Source organism: Lutra lutra, chromosome 7 (genome assembly GCF_902655055.1).
Source record: "Lutra lutra chromosome 7, mLutLut1.2, whole genome shotgun sequence".
Lineage (NCBI taxonomy): Eukaryota > Metazoa > Chordata > Mammalia > Carnivora > Mustelidae > Lutra > Lutra lutra.
The window spans coordinates 4,179,570-4,198,816 of record NC_062284.1 but is presented as its reverse complement, the minus strand read 5'-3'; the positions used below and the strand labels follow the sequence as shown (position 1 = coordinate 4,198,816).

Here is a 19,247-nt window from a genome sequence, read left to right as displayed (position 1 = left end):
CCTTCATATTCTCTCTGGGTAGAAAAAATTCTTGTAGGGCAGAAAAGAAAATACAATGGCTAGAAGTTTTGCAAATTTATTGAAAGCATATACATACATGCCACATCCGAGAGGGTAGGGAGGGACACAGCAGACACAGGGAAGGGGAGCAGACCCCACACCAGGAAGACAAGTCCCCATAACAATTGGCTTTGAAAAACAGAGATTTAACTTCTTACACTCAGTGGGGCTTATAACCCAGAACTTGAAAAATCAGTGGGCTTAGGGGTGCCTGGGTGGCACCACCCCAAAGTGACTCCTGCCCCAGGGAGAGGGAAAGAAAACCACACAGACCAGTTCAGCTGTGGCCTCTGCAGTAGTCTGGTCTGACCCAACTCAAGCCTCAGACCCACTCCCAACATAGACCAAACTCTACCCACAACAGGCAGAGAGAGCTATTTCAGATGCCTGGACTGAAGGCAAACAGAGCAGCACCCCCTGGAGACCCCACAGCACCAGGTTCTCATGTACCAGTATTGCACGGCCACTGCTTTTAAGAGCAGAGACATAACTGAATTTCCAAACACAGAGACAAAATGAGGAGGTAGAGAAGCATGTCCCAAATGAAAGAACAGGACAGAATCCTAACATATCTAAGTGGAAAAGAAGATAATAAGCTTGATGGATAATTCAAAATAAGGGCAATAAAGATACTAACTGGACTTGAGAAAAGAGTGGTCGCCCTCAGGGAAACCCTCAGCAAACAGAAACATAAAGAACCAACCAGTGATAACTCAGTAACTAAAATTAAAAATTTACTAAAGGGAGGGGCACCTGGGTGGCTCAGTGGGTTAAGCCTCTGCCTTCAGCTCAGGTCATGATCTCAGGGTCCTGGGATTGAGCCCCACATCAGGCTCTCTGCTCAGCGGGAAGCCTGCTTCCCCCTCTCTCTCTGTCTGCCTACTTCTGATCCCTCTCTCCGTCAAATAAATAAATAAAATCTTTAAAAAAAATTTACTAAAGGGAATAAAAAAAGGAAGAACAGATCAGTGACCTGGAGAACAGAGTAATGGCAAGCAATCAAGCTGAATCAAGAGGGAGAAAAAATAAGACTAATAAGTTGAGGGAACTCAGTGACACCATCAAGTATGATAAACATCTCATGGGGACCCAGAAGAGGAAGAGAAAGAAAAGGGGGCAGAAAAACTTCCTAAATCTGGGGAAGGAAACAAATCCAGGGGCACCTGGGTGGTTCAATGGGTTAAAGCCTCTGCCTTCGGCTTAGGTCATGATCTGAGAGTCCTGGGATGGAGCCCCGCATCAGGCTCTCTGCCTACTTGTGATCTCTGTCAAATAAATAAGTAAAATCTTAAAAAAAAAAAAAAAGAGAGAAATCCAGATCCAGGAGGCAGAGAGCCTCAGCAAAATCAACTGAAGGATGCCCATACCAAGACACACAGTAATTAAAATGCCACAAAGTAGTGATCTTCAGAGCATTTTTACAGCAGCAAAAGAAAACGGTTACATAAAAGGGAACCCCCAAAAGGCTACCAGTTGATTTCTCAGCAGAAAGTTTGTAGGCCACAAGGGTGTGGCATGATACATTCATAGTGCTGAAAGGGAAGAAATCTGCAACCGAGAATATGCAGCAAGGCTATTATTCAGAATAGAAGCAGAGGTAAAGACTTTCCCAGACCCACAAAAGAATTCATCACTGTTAAAGCAGCCCTACAAGAAACGCAAAAGGGGATTCCTTGAGTGGAAAGGAAGGACCATAAGCAGGAGTCAGAAAAGTAGGAAACACAAGAGCAGTAATATTAAGTATATCTATAAAAATCCATCAATGGAGTCCACAAAATAAAAGGATATTTAGCATGACAACATCTACCTAAAATTTGGGGACAAGAGGAATAAAAATGTAGTGCTTTTAGAAGGGGTTCAAACTTAAGCGACCATTAACTTAATAAAGAATTCTGTATGCATAAGGTGTTACATATGACCTAATGGTAATGACAAATCAGAAACTTGTAATAGGCACACACACACACACAAAAAAGTAAAGCCGGGGCGCCTGGGTGGCTCAGTGGGTTAAGCCGCTGCCTTCGGCTGAGGTCATGATCTCGGAGTCCTGGGATCGAGCCCCACATCGGGCTCTCTGCTCTCTCAGGGAGCCTGCTTCCTCCTCTCTCTCTGCCTGCCTCTCTGCCTGCTTGTGATCTCTCTGTCAAAAAAAAAAAAAAATCTTTAAAAAAAAAAAAAGTAAAGCCAATTAATGTGAGAGAAGAGAACAAGGGAAGAAAGGAACAAAAAACTGCAAAACAACAAAATGGTCATGAATGCATACCTATCAACAATTATTTTGAATGTAAATGTACTAAATAATGAGAAGACATAGGGTGGCAGATTAGATAAAAAATTAAGACCCGGGATGCCTGGGTGGCTCAGTGGGTTAAGCCGCTGCCTTCGGCTCGGGTCATGATCTCAAGGTCCTGGGATCGAGTCCCACATTGGGCTCTCTGCTCAGCAAGAAGCCTGCTTCCCTCTCTCTCTCTCTTTGCCTTCCTCTCCGTCTACTTGTGATCTCTCTCTGTCAAATAAATAAATAAATAAATAATCTTTAAAAAAAAAAAATTTAAGACCCGGGACACCTGGGTGGCTCAGTGGGTTAAGCCACTGCCTTCGGCTCAGGTCATGATCTCAGGGTCCTGGGATCGAGTCCCGCATCGGGCTCTCTGCTCAGCGGAGAGCCTGCTTCCCTCTCTCTCTCTGCCTGCCTCTGCCTACCTGTGATCTCTCTCTGTCAAAAAATTAAATAAAATTTAAAAAAAAAAAAAATTAAGACCCATCTATATGCTGCCTCTAGCAGATTTATTTCAGACCTAAAGATATGCAGACAGAGTGAATAGATGGAAAAGCATTTATCATGCAAGTAGGTGTGAACAGAAAGCCAGGGTAGCTATACTTGTATAAGACAAAATAGACTTTAAAACAAAAGACTGGGGTGCCTGGGTGGCTCGGTGGGTTGGGCCGCTGCCTTCGGCTCGGGTCATGATCTCGGGGTCCTGGGATCGAGTCCCGCATCGGGCTCTCTGCTCAGCGAGAAGCCTGCTTCCCTCTCTCTCTGCCTTCCTCTCCGTCTACTTGTGGTCTCTCTCTGTCAAATAAAATCTTTAAAAAAAAAAATTTATAAAAAACAAAAGACTGTAACAAGAAACAGAGAAGTACAGTACATAGTCATAAAGGAAACAATCCAACAAGCTATAACAATTGTAACTATTTGCACACCAAACTGTGGGAATGTAAAGGAAGAAATCAATGGTAATACAGTAATAGTAGAGGACTTGACCATGCACTTACAGCAGTGATCCATCATCCACACAGAAAATCAGCAATAAAACAATGGCTGTAAATGACACATTAGACCAGGCAGATCCATGACCAATAATATCCAGAACATTCCATCCTAAAACATGTGTTCAAGTGCACATGGAACATTCTCCAGGATAGATCACATATTAGACCAAAAAACTCAGAATTGAAATAAAACCGTGCATCTTTTTCCAACCCACAAAGCAATGACACTAGAAGTCAACCACAGGAGCAACTCCAGGAAAGAACAAATCCGTGGAGGTTGACTGACGCGCTACTGAACAATGACTGGGCCAACCAGGAAATCAAAGAGGAAATAACAATACACGGAGACAAATGAAAGTGAAACACAATGGGCCAGAATCTTTGGGATGCACCAAAATCTGCTCTAGGAGGAAAGTTTGTAGCAATACAGGCCTGCCTCAGGAACCAAAAAAAATCTCAACCTAACCTTACCTCTGAAAGAGCAAGAGAAAGAAGAAAAAACAAACAAAATAGAAACAATAAAGCCTATCAATGAAATCAGGTTCTTTGAAAAGATCAACAACCCGTTAGCCAGGCTCATTAAAGAGAGAGGGGGTGTCTGGGCGGCTCACTCTACTGCGTGGCTGCCTTCAGCTCAGGTCATGATCTCTGGGGTCCTGGGATGGAGCCCCGCGTCAGGCTCCCTGCTCGGCGGGGAGTCTGCTTCTCTCTCTGCCTCCCCTCTACCCACTCATTTTCTCTCTCAAAAAAAAAAAAAAAGGATGGGGGGCACCTGGGTGGCTCAGTGGGTTAAGCCTCTGCCTTCAGCTCAGGTCATGATCTCAGGGTTCTGGGATCGAGCCCCGCATCGGGCTCTCTGCTCAACAGGAAGCCTGCTTCTCCCTCTCTCTCTCTTCCTGCCTTTCTACCTACTTGTGATCTCTCTCTCTGTCAAATAAAATATTTAAAAAAAAATGTAAAATCAGAAATAAAAGAAATACCAACCAATGCCACAGATCCATAATATACTTAGTAGAGAGCATTATGAGACTCTTAGAAAAAAAAAAAAATAGGTAAGTTCCTAGACACACATAACCTTCCATGACTAAACCAGGAAAAATAGAAAATTTAAACAGACCAATGACCAGCAATTAAATTGAATTCTGAAGAAACAGAAGTCCAGGTCCAGACAGCTTCACAGGTGAATTCTACCAAACATTTCAAGAAGAACAAATATCCATTCTCCCCAAACTATTCCAAAAATAGGAGAGGAAAGAAAGCAACTCATTCTTTGAGGCCAGCATTACCCTGATACCAAAACTCGATAAAGACACTACAAAGAAAAAGAACTGTAGGTCAGTATCTCAATGAGCACATATGCAAAAACCCTCAACAAAATGTTAGCAAGTGAAATCTAACAACATATTAAGAAATTAATTCACCACCAAGTAGGACTTATTCCTGGGATGTGAGGGTGGTTCCATATTTGCAAATCAATCAGTGTGATATATCACGTCCAAAAGAGAAAAGATAACCATGTGATCATTTCAGTAGATGCAGAAAAAGCATTCACCAAAGCACATCCATTCATGATCAAAATCCCTTTGCAAAGGTTTCGAGGGAACACACCTCAACATAATAAGGCCATATATGAAAACTCCACAGCTGGGACGCCTGGGCGGTACAGTTGGTAAAGCGTCCAACTCTTGGTTTGGGCTTAGGTCGTGATCTCAGGGTCGTGAGATCAAGCCCCACCTCAGGGCTCTGCACTGAGCACTAAGTCTACTGGAGAGTCTCTCCCTTTGCCTCTCTCTCTCAGATAAGTAAATCTTAAAAAAAACACACACACACAGCTAACTTCATACTCAGTGGTGAAAAACTGAAGGCTTTTCCCCTAAGATCAGGAACAAGACAAGGGTGTCCACTCCAACCACTTTAATTCGACATAACCAGAAGTCCTAGCCACAGCAAACAGACAAGAAGAAAAAATAAAAGGCATCCAGATTGGTAGGAAATAAAAACTTCTACAATTTTTATTTCACAATAAATAAATAAAACTTTCACTATCTGCAGACGACATTATATTACATACGGAAAACCCTTAGGACTCCTCCAAGGGGGCCTGGGTAGCTCAGGACATGACGCCAGGGTCCTGGGATCAAGGCTGCTTCTCCCTCTCCTCCCCACTCATGTTCTCTCTTGCTATCTCTGTCTCTCTCTCTAAAATAAGTAAGTAAAATTTTTTTTTTTAAAGATTTTATTTATTTATTTGACAGACAGAGATCACAAGTAGGCAGAGAGGCAGACAGATAGAGAGGAGGAAGCAGGCTCCCTGCAGAGCACAGAGCCCGATGTGGGGCTCGATCCCAGGACACTGGGACCATGACCTGAGCCGAAGGCAGAGGCTTTAACCCACTGAGCCACACAGGTGCCCCAATAAGTAAAATCTTTTTAAAAAGACTCCACTAAGGGCGCATGGGTGGCTCAGTTGCCTAAGCATCTGCCTTTGGCTCAGGTCATGATCCTGTGGTCCTAGGATCCATGTGGTCCCCGCCTCAGGTTCTTTGCTCAGTGGGGAGTCTGCGTCTCCCTCTGACCGTCTCCCCTTCTTGTGCTTTCTCCCTCTCTCTCTCTCAAATAAATAAAATCTTTACTTAAAAAAACTAGACCTTGGGCGCCTGGGTGGCTCAGTGGGTTAAGCCGCTGCCTTCGGCTCAGGTCATGATCTCAGAGTCCTGGGATCGAGCCCCACATCGGGCTCTCTGCTCAGCAGGGAGCCTGCTTCCTCCTCTCTCTCTGCCTGCCTCTCTGCCTGCTTGTGATCTCTCTGTCAAATAAATAAATAAAATCTTTAAAAAAAAAAAAAAAAAAACTAGACCTGGGACGCCTGGGTGGCTCAGTTGGTTAAGCAGCTGCCTTCGGCTCAGGTCATGATCCCAGTGTCCTGAGATCGAGTCCCACATCGGGCTCCTTGCTTGGTGGGGAGTCTGCTTCTCCCTCTGCCTCTGCCTGCCATTCTGTCTGCCTGTGCTCGCTCGCTCTCCTCTCTCTCTGACAAATAAATTAAAAAAATCTTTAAAAAAAAAATAAAAAAAAAAAAAAAACTAGACCTGATAAATGAATTCAGTAAGGTCACTGGATACAAAGTCAATGTACAGAAATCTGTTGTGATTCTGTACCCTAATAGTGAAGGAACAAAAGGAGAAATTAAGAAAATATTTACAATTGCACGAAAAGTAATAAAATACCAGGAACAAAGTTAACCAAGGAGATGAGAAACCTGTATTCGGAAGGCTACAGAACACTGATGGAAGAAACTGAAAATAACACAAATGGAGAAGTATTCCATGCTCTTGCGTGTAGAAACCATTGTTACAATGTCCACACTACCCAAAACAATCCACAGACTTACTGCAGCCCCTATCAAAATACCAGCAGCATCACTCACAGAACTAGACAAATAAGCCTACAATGTGTGTGGAACCATAAAATACCCTGAGTAGCCAAAGCAGTCTTGAAAAGGAAGAACAAAACTGGGAGATATCACAACCCCAGATTTCAAGATAGACTACAAAGCTACAGTAATCGAAACAGTGTAGTACTTGGGCAAAAGCAGGCACATAGATCAGTAGAACAGAATGGAGAACCCAGAAATAGACCCACAACTACACAATCTTCAACAAAGGAGGCAAGAATAAGCAATGGGAAAAAGTCTCTTCGATAATTAGTGCTGGGAAAAAAGACCACTACGTGCAAGAGAATTCAGTTAGACCACTGCTTAAACTACACACCAAAATAAACTCGAAAGAGCTTAAAGACCTAAATGTGAGAGTTAAAGCCATAAAAATCCTAGAAGAGAGTCCAGGCAGTAATTTCTCTGACATCAGCTGTTAATATTCTTCTAGATATATGTCCTATGAAACAAGCAAAATATACTATTTTTTTGAGACTACTCAAAATTAAAAGCTTCTGCACAGCAAATAATAAAAGACAACCTATGGGATGGGAGAGACTATTTGCAAATGAACTCCCATAAAGGGTTAATATCCAAAATATATTAAAAAGCTATACAGCTCAACACAAAGGAAAAAACTAATCCAATTTAAAAATGGGCAGAAGACACGAATGAGCATTTCTCCAAAGACCTATAGATGACCGAGAGACACAGCAGAGATTCTCAGCATGACTCATCAGGGAAATGCAAGTCAGAACTACAGGGAGACATCACCTCACACCCGTCAGATCGGCCAAAATTAAGAACACGGCAAGTGTTGGTGAGGCTGTGGAGCAAAGGGAACTCTCCTGCGCTGTGGGTGGGAACGCAAACTGGTGCCGCCCTTGTGGAGAACAGGGTGGAGGCCCCTCAGAAAATTACAAACAGAACTACCATAGGATCCAGTCGTTCCAGTACTGGGCATTTACCCCAAAAAACCAAAGACGCTAATTTGAAAAGATAAATCCACTTCTCAGTTTACTGCAGCATTATTTACAATAACCAAAATATGGAAGCAACTCAAGCATCCATCAGTACATGAATGGATAAAGTAGTACACACACACACACACACAAAATGTATATATAATGGAGTAATACTTAGCCTTAAAAAAGAATGAAATCTTGGGGCACCTGGGTGGCTCCGTTGGTTAAGCCTCTGCCTTCAGTGCAGGTCATGATCTCAGGGTCCTGGGATTGAGCCCCACGTCAGGCTCCCTGCTCAGCGGGGACCCTGCTTCTCCGTCTTCCTCTGCCTCTTTGCCTACTTATGATCTCTCCGTCAAAATAAATAAATAAATAAAAAATAAAAAAATTAAAAAAAAAAAAAAACCTTGCCATCTGTGATAACATGGATGGACCTTGAGGGCATTATCTTAAATCAGAGAAAGACAAGTACTATGATCTCACTTAAGTTTGGAATCTTAAAAACAAAGCTCATAAATACAACAGATTATTCGTTGCCAGGGCGGGGGTGTGTGAAATGGATGGAAGGAGTCAAAAGGTATAAGCTTCCAGCTATAAAATCAGTAAGTCATGAGGATACAATGTACAGTGTGGCCGCTATAGTTAACCCTGTATTGTATATTCGAAGTTGCTGAGAGAGTAGATCTTCATAGTTCTTATCACAAGAAAAAAATTCTTACTGTGCTGAGCATTTCACCATATGAACAAGGACGGAGTCATGTATATCAGTTATACCGCAATTAAAAAAGGAAACACTTCGGATGCATGGATGGCTCAGTCAGTTAAGCGTCCGACTCTTGATCTCAGCTCAGGTCTTGATATCAGGGTCATGAGTTCAAGCCCCTTAAAAAAAGAAACACTTTATAAAACGGTAAATACATAAATATATATATATAATTATACATATTTACCGTTTATATTTTAATTATATATTATATATAATATAAAATGGTAACTACAAGGTATTTTTTTCTCTTAATTTCTCTAAATACATAGGACTATTTTCAGCAAAAGTTATAAGACTGAGTTGTAGAGTATGTATAAAGGATGGGGCAAAAGGAAAAGTACATGAGTGCAAGGTTTTTACACCTTACAGGAAGCGCTAGTTATATGAATTAGCTCAATAGACTGAAAAGTCACGGATATATAGGGTAATCCTTAGAGCAACTTGTATTGTTTAAAAGTTAGACATTATAATGGAATGCTAAGATATATTAAAATAGACAAAAGTGGCAGGAAGGAGAAACAGGAACAAACAAGGGGAAAAAAGGTAAAATGAGAGCTCTACCACTAATGACCTCAAGACTTAACATTAAATGTTAGTGGACTAAATGCTAATTAAATACGAGATCATCAGGTTGGATTTTCTTTTTCTAAAGATTTTTATTTATTTATCAGACAGAGATCATAAGTATGCAGAGAGGCAGGCAGAGAGAGAAGAGGAAGTAGGCTCCCCACTGAGCAGAGAGCCCGATGTGGGGCTCAATCCCAGGACCCTGAGATCATGACCCGAGCTGAAGGCAGAAGCTTCAACCCACTGAGCCACCCAGGTGCCCCAGGTTGGGTTTTTTTTAAACCAACTACGTGCAGTCCACAAAAGACACAAAATATAAGGAACAGATACATACAAAGACAGAAATGGATGGAGAAAGATTTATCACGCAAGTTGTAAATATAAAAAAAGATTGGAGTGGCTACATTGATCTCAAACGTCAAGATAGAAAAGGTTACGAGAGAGAAACTGGGCCCTTCAGAATGATAAAGGGTCAGTTCTGTAGGAGAACACAGTAATCATAGACGTGCGTACACTTGATAACACACCTCATAAATGAAGCCAAACCGACAGAGAAGTAGCCAATTCTACAGTCATGGGTGGATATTTTAACGCCCTCTTTCAGTAACTGATGGGACGTCCAGATTGAAATACTGGTAAGAACAGACAATCCAGACACTATCCGTCACCTTACCGGAGTTCAACGTTCACTACACCCTACGTGGCAGAACATCTACTAAACACATCATATGCTGGGGACACAAATTATTCAATAAATTTAAAAGATATGAAATCATACAGAATATATTCTGTAGCTACGGCAGAATGAAATCAGAACTCAGTAATAATAAGGTATCTAGGTCAATGCCAAATATTTCTAAATTGAACAACACACTTCTCAATAATCATTGGGTCAGATAACAAAACAGTCCCATTTACAAATGCACTAAAAACAACATCTAGGTATAAATTTAACTGAAGAGGTGAAAGACCTGTGCTCTGGAAACTATACAACACTGGAAAGACACCCCATGCTCATGAATTGGAACAAATATTGTTAAAATGTCTGTACTACCCAAAGCAATCCACAGATTAAAGGCAATCCCCATCCCATTATCAACAGCATTTTTCATAGAACCAGAACCACCAACCCTAAAATTCGTATGGACCCACAAAAGATCCTGACTAGCCAAAGCAGTCTTGAAAAAGGAAAAACTGAAGATGTCATGGTTCTAAATTTCAAGTTCTAGTACAAAGTGGTAGTAATTGAAACAGAATGGTATTGCAGGAAAAAGGACACATAGATCAATGGAAGAGAGCAGAAAACCCAGAAGTCAGTTACTCTTCAAATGATTGAAGATACAATGGGACAGTCTCTAACAAAAGTTGTTGGGAAAACTGGACAGCCACAAGCCAAAGAATGAAACTGGACCACTTTCCTTCACTATACACAAAAAATAAAACTCAAAATGAATTAGAGACCTAAATGTGAGACCTGAAACCATCAAAATCCTTGAAGAGAGCACATGCAGTAATCCGACATCATCCCTAGAAATATTTTCCTAGCTAGGTCTCCTGAGGCATTAAAATAAAATGTTTCTATACAGAAAAGGGAACAGTAAGACTAAAAGGCAACCTACAGAATGGGAGAAGATATTTGCAAATGACATATCTGACAAAGGGTTAGTATCCAAAATACACAAAAATCTGATATAACTCAATACCCCTAAAATCAAATAATGCAGTTTGAAAATGGCCAGAAGACATGAATAGACATTTCTCCAAAGATGACATAGGGACATGGCCAGGGCACAGGAGAAAGAGGCTCAACGTCACACATCACCAGGGAAATGCAGATCAAACCTCACCCCTGTCAAAATGGCTGAGATCAGAACACAAGAAACCACAAACCGCGGGTAAGGGAGTGAAGGACAAGGGTGCCTCGTGCACGTGTGTGCGCATGCGCACTGTTGTGGGCTCTGTGGAGAACAGTTCGAGGGCCCGCAAAAAAATGAAGAACAGAATCCCAATCCAGGAGTTGCACTACTGGATATTTACCCTTAAAATACAAAAACGCTGATTTAACAGGATACTTGCACCTCTGTGTTTGTAGCAGCATTCTCTACAGTAGCCAAACGATGGAAGCAGCCCAGGTGTCCGTCGACAGATGTCTGGATAAAGATGATGTGGTGCACACAATGGAATATTACTCAGCCATAAGAAATGAAATCTTACCATTTGCAACAGTATGGAAAGAGCTAGAGAGTATAGTGCTGAGTAAAATAAGCCGGTCAGATAAAGACAGATACCATATATCTCACTCATAGGTGGAATTTAAGAAACGAATGAGCAGAGTGGAAAAAAAAGTGAGAGACAAACCAAGAAACAGACACTTGACTATAGAGAACAAACTGATGGTTAGCAAAGGGGAGGCGGGTGGGGGAAATAGGGGGTTGAGGATTAAAGACTACACTTAAAATGATGACAAAAATAAAATGAAAATAGAGAAGAAAAACCCTAAAGTTAATGACTGAGATTTCACTTTAAGAAACTTTAAGACAAAGCATATAAGAGATAATATTTAAGAGCAAAAAATGAGAAAATGGAGAAAACAAATTAACACAGCCAAAAGTTGATTGAAAAAATTAATAAAATTTTCCAATATCTGACTAGAATTATCAAGAAAAAAAGAACACTAATTACCAATATTAGTAATGAAAGAGGTATTATCATAATAAATCCTACAGATATTAGAAGTATAATTTTTTAAGGTACCAACAAATTTGACAACTTAAATGCCTTAAAAACTACAGTTTACCCAAATCAACAAAGCAACCACCTGAGAAGTCCTGTATTAAATTATTTATCAAAATTTACTCTGAGGGGCGCCTGGGTGGCTCAGTGGGTTAAGCCGCTGCCTTCAGCTCAGGTCATGATCCCAGGTCCTGGGTTCGAGCCCCACATCGGGCTTTCTGCTCAGCAGGGAGCCTGCTTCCTCCTCTCTCTCTGCCTGCCTCTCTGCCTACTTGTGATTTCTCTCTGTCAAATAAATAAATAAAATCTTAAAAAAAAAAAAAAATTTACTCTGAAAGATTTTCCCACAAAGTAAATTCTAGGCCCAAATGGTTTCACTGAGGAATTCTATCAAATATTTAAGGAAGAAATAATACCAGTCTTATAAAATTGTATCAAAAGATAGAGGCAGGGGCAGGGAGGGTACCTGGCTATCTCACTCAGTAGAGCATGCAACTCTCGAGCCTCAGAGTCATGAGTTCAAGTCCCACATTGGGTGTGGCATCTACTTTAAAAAAAAAAAGGAGGTAGAAACACTTCCCAACTCATTTTATGAAGCCATTATCATTCTGATATCTAAATCTGATAAAAACAATACCGGAGCAAATTATAGTCTATTGTCTTCATGAACATAGATGCGGAGATACTTAATTAAATAGTATATAAAGAAGATACTATCTTATCATAAATTAGAGGTTTTTTCCCCCAAGAATGCAAGGTCAGTTTAATATCAGAAAAATCAAGAATTATAATCCCCATCCCCAATTAAAAGAAAAGAGAAAAAACACGATTATTTCAGTAGCTACAGAAAAACCATTTGATGAAATTCAACATTCATTCATCAAAAACACACTTTAGCAAGCCAGGAATAGAAGGGAACTTACTTTAAAAGGGACATCTACAAAAACTTACATCTGACATCATATTTAATGGTAAAATATTGAATACATTCTCAAGACTGGAAACAAGGGAAGGGTACCACCACTGTTGAACCTTGAATTGGCTGTCCTAGTCATTGCAATAAAGAGGAAAAAAGTACAAAGAAGATAATTTTTTTTCATCTTTGCAGATGACATGGTTTTTTATATGGAAAGCTCCAAGGAGTGTGCAAAATGATAGCATTCACAAGGATTTTATTTAGCAAGGCCCTAAGACAGAAGGTCCTAAGACACAAAAATACATAGTATTTCTGTACTAGCCAAAACCAACTGGAAAATTAAAAACCTAATCCTATTTACATAGCTATTTAAAAAATCCAGGAACAAATTAATAAAAAGTCTAGTCCTTTACACTGAAAACCACAAAATATTGCTGAGAGATTAAAGAAACACTTGACATCTGCAGAGGTGTACCAGTTCTCCGGACTTCCAAGGCTTCCAAGGCTCACTTCCTTCCACGGCTCACTGTTGTTAAGGTACAGTTTTCTCTGAATTGATGTGTACATCAGTGCAGTTACAGTCAAAATCCCAGCGGGGTGGTTTTGTTGTTGGGGGAGGGAGGCGGCTAGGAGTTCTGGGGTTTTTTTTTGTTTTGGGGGTTTTTTTGGGGTAGAAATTGACAAGTGGATTCCAGAATGTATATGGAAAGGTGAAGGACCGTGAAAAAGCAAAGCAAACTTGAAAAAAGTTGGAAAATTCACACTGTCTTTAGAACTTAAAATAATCACACAGGTGCGGTGCTCGCATAAGGAGGTCAGGTACATGGATTGGAGGAGAATACAGAGGTCTCAGAAGTAGACCACATCCACATAATCAGCGTGGAAAGGAAAATGGTTCTCAGCAAGTGGTATCTGAATACTTAGATATTTCTACCCAACAAAAGAACCACAACTTCTACCTCATACCGGAGGAATACTGTTTCACAGTGGATCGTGGATCTAAATATAAAACCTCAAACCGTAAAGCTTTTGAAGAAAAACACAGAAGAATATCCTAATTTGGTCATTTAGAAATGGACACATATTTTGTAGTTACAGAAAACCACCACCATAAAAAGAAAATTTGGGAAAGGAGAATCAGAATTCCGGAATTGTGCTCATCTGCACACAGCAAGCCCCTGTAGGAAAATACCCACAAGTCCCAGCCAACGGCTAAGTCAGGATGTATGAGAAATGACCGCTCATTAATAAAAAGACAAACCACCTCATTTAAAATGGCCAAGTATTTTAATAGACACGTCACAAAAGGAGATGTGTGAACAATCAAGAAGCTTATGAGAAGTGCTGAACATCATTAGTCATCAGGGAAACAGATGCTAGAACCACAGGGAAAACCACTACACCCACTAGGGTGTCCGGAAGTTTCAAAGACTGACAACACCAAGTTCCTAAGGATGTGGGGCACCTGGGATTCATCATCAGTAACAGGTGTACAAATGCTACAACCTCCTTGGAAGCAGTTCAGCAGGAGGTGACTGTGTGCGTGCACGCATGTGGTAGAACACACATTAGATTTAACATTTTCAGTGGTCATGTGTTTTGTTTTCCTTCACTGTTCTAATGTGGTGTATCACCTCAGCTGATTTTAGATGCTGAGCCATCCTTGCATTACTGGACTCTACCACATTTAGTCATGGAGCATGATCCTTTCATGTGCTGCTGGATTCTGTTTGCTATTTTGCGGAGGATTTTTCTATCAGATATTGGTCTGTGGTTTTTTTGCCGTGTCTTTGCCAAGCTTTGGTACTGGTAACACTCTCCTTCTCAGTTGAATTAGGAAGTGTCCTCTTCTCAATTTTTTGGAAGAGTTTAAGAAGGATTGGTGTTAATTCTTTAAGAGTTTGGTAGAATTCACCAGTGAAGCTATCTAGTTCGGGGTTTTTCTTTGTTGGGAGGTTTTTCATTAGTGGGTCTACTCAGCTTCTCATTCCTTCATAATTGAGTCTTAGTAGGTTGTAGGTTTCGAAGAATGTTAATTTCATCTACGTTAGCCATTTTGTTGCAGTACAAGTATTTACAGTATCTCCTTACAGTCTTTTTATTTCTGTAAAATGGGTAGCTATGTCCCCCTTTTTTCCCTTGTTATTTTGTCCCACTTTTACTTCTGATTTTAGTAACTTGAACCTTTTTTTCCCCTTAGTCTGTCTAGTAAAGATTTTTCAGTTGTGTTGTAATCTTTTGAGAGACCTGGCTTTTGGTTTTGTTGATTTTCTGTTTTTCTTTTCTCTGTTTTACTTACCTCTGCTCTAGCTTGTGATTTCTTTACTTCTGCGGGCTTTGAGTTTAGTATAATCTTTTTCAAGTAAGGTGTAAAATTAGTTGTTGAATTGAGAGTTTTCTTTTTAATGTAGGTACTTATAGCCATAAATTTCCCTGTCAGCCCTACTTATATCTCATCCCATAACTTTCTAGATGTTGTGTTTTCATTTCCATTTGCTTCAAGGTATTTTATCATTTTCCTTGTGATTTCTTCTTTGGCCCCTTGGTCAAGAGTATTTGATTCCCACATATTTGTGAATTTTCCAGGTTACTTCCTATTGATTTCCAGTTGCATTCCAAGTAGAATAAGTACTTTGTATTAAGATTAATCTTTGTACAGATTATTCTAATCTTTAAAATATTTATTAAGGCTTGTTTTGTGGCTGAACCTACATTTTATCTTGGAGAATGTTCCACTTATGTTTGAGAAAAATTACGTATCCAAAGTGTTGCTAGATGAATGTTCTCTTAATGGGAGGTCCCTTCGGTTTGTATTATTCGAGTCCTCGATCCCTTATTGATGTTTTATCCATTATCAAAAGCGCGGTATTGAAGTCTTCAACTATTATTGTAGGAGTATCTGTTTCTCCCTCCAGCTCCGTCCGTGTTTTCTTCCTGTAGTTTGGACTCTGATGTTTGGTGTAGATAGGCTTACAATTGTTGCATCTTCTTGGTAAATTAACCTGTTTTTTCAATATATAATATCTTTCTCTGTTTTTGACTTAAAAATCTATTTTGTCTGATAGCAGCATGACTCCTCAGCTCCCTATTGGTTTTTTCTTGGAATACCTTTTTACATCCTTTCAACCTACTTGTGTCTTGATATCTGATAGAAAGCCTTTGGTAGACAGAATATAGTTGGGTCAGGTTTTTGTCCATCCTGCCAGCTATGCCTTTTGATTGGGGAGTTTAAACCACTTACATTTAAAATAATTACTGTTGAAGAAGGACTGACTTTTGCCATTTGTTTTCTTGATGTCTTACAGCTTTTTGGCTTTTTTTTTGGTCTTTCCTGTTCCCCATGACTGCCTGCCCTTGTGTTTGATTTTTTTTGTAGTGACACCTTTGCTTTCCTCACTTCCTTCTATGTGTAAGTATTCTGGATTTTTGTAGTTAGCATGGTACATACAGTATCTTAAAGTGAAGCAATTTATTTTAAATTGATACCAACTTCAGCCATACATACGAACTCTTGTACATCTGTCTCCCACCCTACTTTGATGTCATAGGTTGATATATTGCTATATTACGTATCCATCAATGGGGGTGATTCTTATGCGTGTCTTTTAAATCCTGTAGAAAAATAGTGGAACCGGGGGCACCTGGGTGGATTGGTTGGGCAGCTGCCTTCAGCTCAGGTCATGATCCTGGAGTTCCGGGATCAAGTCCCACATCAGGCTTCCTGCTCAGCCGGGAGTCTGCTTCTCCCTCTGACCTTCTCCCCTCTCATGCTCTCTCCCTCTCACACTCTCTGATAAATAAGTAAAATCTTTTTAAAAGAATGAAAAAGAAAATAGTGGAATTACAAACCAAAATTATAGTAATATTGCTTTGTATGTTTGTGCATTTGCCTATGTGTTTATTGGAGCCTGTTAGATCTTCATAGGACCCGGAGTTACTGTCCGGCTTCTTCACTCTCTCCAGCATTTTCTGTAAGCCAGACCCAGTACTAATCCATCCTCTCCACTTGTTATCTGGAAGCGCCTGCGTTTCCATCTCGTTTTTGAAGAACAGCTTTGCCTGATAAAGAATTCTCAGTTGATGACAGGTCTGTCTGCTTCACATCATTTCTTTCCCTGCCTACAGGCGTCCCAGGCTTCTCCTGAGAAGTCAGCTCAGCATCTTTTGGAGAATTTCTCCTAACAAGTCATTTTTCTCTTGCTGCTGTTAAGATTCTTTGTTTCTGGCTGACAGTTTGGCTATAACGTGTAGCGATGAGGTTCTTCCGGCTTTTATCTGGAGTTGTCTGGCTTCTTGGTGTCACAGGTGTAGGCCTTCCCTCCCGTGGTGGCAGTTTGGGGCTGTCACTTCTGATGGCCACTGCTGCGACTGTCTTGGCCGGACTCTGATAATGCATGTATCGATCCATTTGATAATGTTTCGAAAGTCCCTCAGACTCTTGTCACTTCTCTTCATGTCTTTTCGCTTTCTCCTCCTCAGACTCAAGAACTTCAAATGCGGGGTCTTCCGACTTGTCGCTGTTCTCCCCCCCCCCCCGCCCCGCCCCCTGCTCACAGCTGCTGTTGGATCTCTCCCGTGGATTTTTCAAATCTATCTTTGTATTTTTTAGCTTCCAGAATTTATTTAGGTGCTTTTTATAACTTCTTTCTCTTTGTTGCTATTCTTATGTGCTCATACATCATTTTCCTAATTTCCTTTAGTCCTTGGTCATGGTTTCCTTTAGCTCTTAGAGCAGATGTAAATGGTTGTTTTAAAGTGAGCAGCGCTTCCAGGGAGCAGGCCGGGGCCTGGGACCGGTTCCGAGGGTAAGAGTGGCAGGGGGTGGGGACCAGCTCCCCAGCCTGAGAGGAGTTTTCCTTTGGTCTTGCTGAACCTGGGACCAGTCCTCCCCTGAGCCCAGCCCCCGCCACAGCCAGACCAAGCCCCTTCCCACGCCCCCCTGGTGTCCCTCCCCGGTGGTCTCCTTCCTCGCCTCCCCTGGGCCGCCTGCACCCCCAGCCCGGCGAGCTGCTCAGATGGTCGGGAAGGATGATCTGGTGCCAGAGCCAGGAGGACGTCCCCTCCGGATGGCTCCCCGGGACCCCAGCACCTTCGGTCACCACCCGCCTCATGGTTCCTTTTGGACGGCCGACCGAGCCGGTGCCCACCTTACTTACCCCTCGCGTCCCCTGCCCCTCGTGTGACCGGGGACCTTCAGGGGCTCCAGGAAGCCGTCCTGCGTCACTGCGGACATCCCCTCACCGTTTTCTCCAGGACGCTGTGGTGAAAGCAAGACCTTCGTTTAGAAAAGGAGCTCCCTGATCTCTTTCAAGATAAAGATCCTGGGGGGAAAGGCAGGCTTATTTTCATTTTTTTGCAAAATCTCTGGAATCCTAAAGACGGTCTGGAAGAATCTGACACAAACGTGCTCATCTGAGTTGTTTCTTCACGTCAGGGTCCCCGGGGGTTCAGAACTTTTTCAAATAAAACAACTGACCTGAGGGGAGCAGCAGCCCCTCGATCCTTCCTTGCGAGGGCGGCTTCTTTCCCAGTGCCGCGGGCCTGGCTCCGGGCTGCACGGAAGCCCCACCGGGAAGGCGGCTGGTGTGCGCGTGCGCAGGGGAGCCCCCGCCGTGTGCACCTGCTGCACTGGCCTCGGGGGCTCACGGAGCCGCTTCGGCGAGGAGCTTCCCGGGGTCGGGAAGGGCAGCTGGGCAGGGGATCTGCCGACCGCGGGCTCCCGCTCCGGGACCCCTGCTCTCTGGCTCGAGCCCTGGTCCCCGCTCCCCACGAGTTCTGGGGCTGCTCCTCAGGGAGCGGAGCCGGACACTGGAGTCTCCTAATTCGGGTGTTTTCTGCTTTCCAGACGGATGAGGAGAAGCGGCAGGACTTACCCGTGGTGATGCCGGTTTTTGACAGAAACACCTGCAGCATCCCCAAGTCCCAGATTTCCTTCATCGACTACTTCATCACGGACATGTTTGATGCTTGGGACGGTAAGAGCTCCGCGGCCGGCGCCCTCCACAGGCGCACGGGCCCACGGCACGGCTGGCCCTGGAATGGGTGTGGGGCTTAGACTCTCAAGGAGGACAGAGGAAGAGAACCGTGCCTTCCCCGAGGACCCCGGAGGCCTAGGTGCTCTTCCCGTCCCTCCCCTGCTCAGGGCTGCAGCCCGGCGAGGACGGGGTGCTGGGGGGAGGAGATGGCCTAAGAGTAAGAGCAGCAGGTGCTGAGTCGGAGGCGTGAGGGATGGGGGGGGGGGGGGATGGGGGGGGTGATGGAGAGCCGGACAGGGCCATGGGTCGGGGGCTCCACTGCCTTCCTCACCGCCCCGCCACCGGAGCTGATGAAAGGCTCCAACAGATTCCGTCCCCTCTGGGGCTCCAGCCCCTCTGGGGCCCCTGCTGGAGCTGTCACCTCCAGGTGTGGGCGGAGCGGCTGGGCTGAGGCCGGGAGCTGAGCGGGGTGACGCACCTGCCTGATGCCCCCTGCCCCCTCCGCAGTGCCACCCCTTAGCCCAAAGTCCCCTGAGGCTGGGAAGGAGACCACATCCCT

The 19,247-nt window shown here is 42.8% G+C and overlaps 1 protein-coding gene and 1 long non-coding RNA gene across 2 annotated transcripts in view; both read left to right on the top strand.

Moving 5' to 3' along the window:
- The window catches only part of PDE8A (phosphodiesterase 8A), a 151,283-nt gene that overhangs the window by 130,664 nt on the left and 1,372 nt on the right, over positions 1–19,247 (top strand). The window contains exon 21 of the mRNA XM_047735315.1: positions 18,559–18,688. Within this exon, the coding sequence (XP_047591271.1) occupies positions 18,559–18,688 (130 nt within the window). The remainder of the gene's footprint in view (positions 1–18,558; positions 18,689–19,247) is intronic.
- On the top strand, positions 8,713–10,251 carry LOC125103638 (uncharacterized). The gene is made up of 2 exons (XR_007128452.1): positions 8,713–9,127; positions 9,330–10,251. It is a non-coding gene; the product is annotated as an uncharacterized LOC125103638 (long non-coding RNA).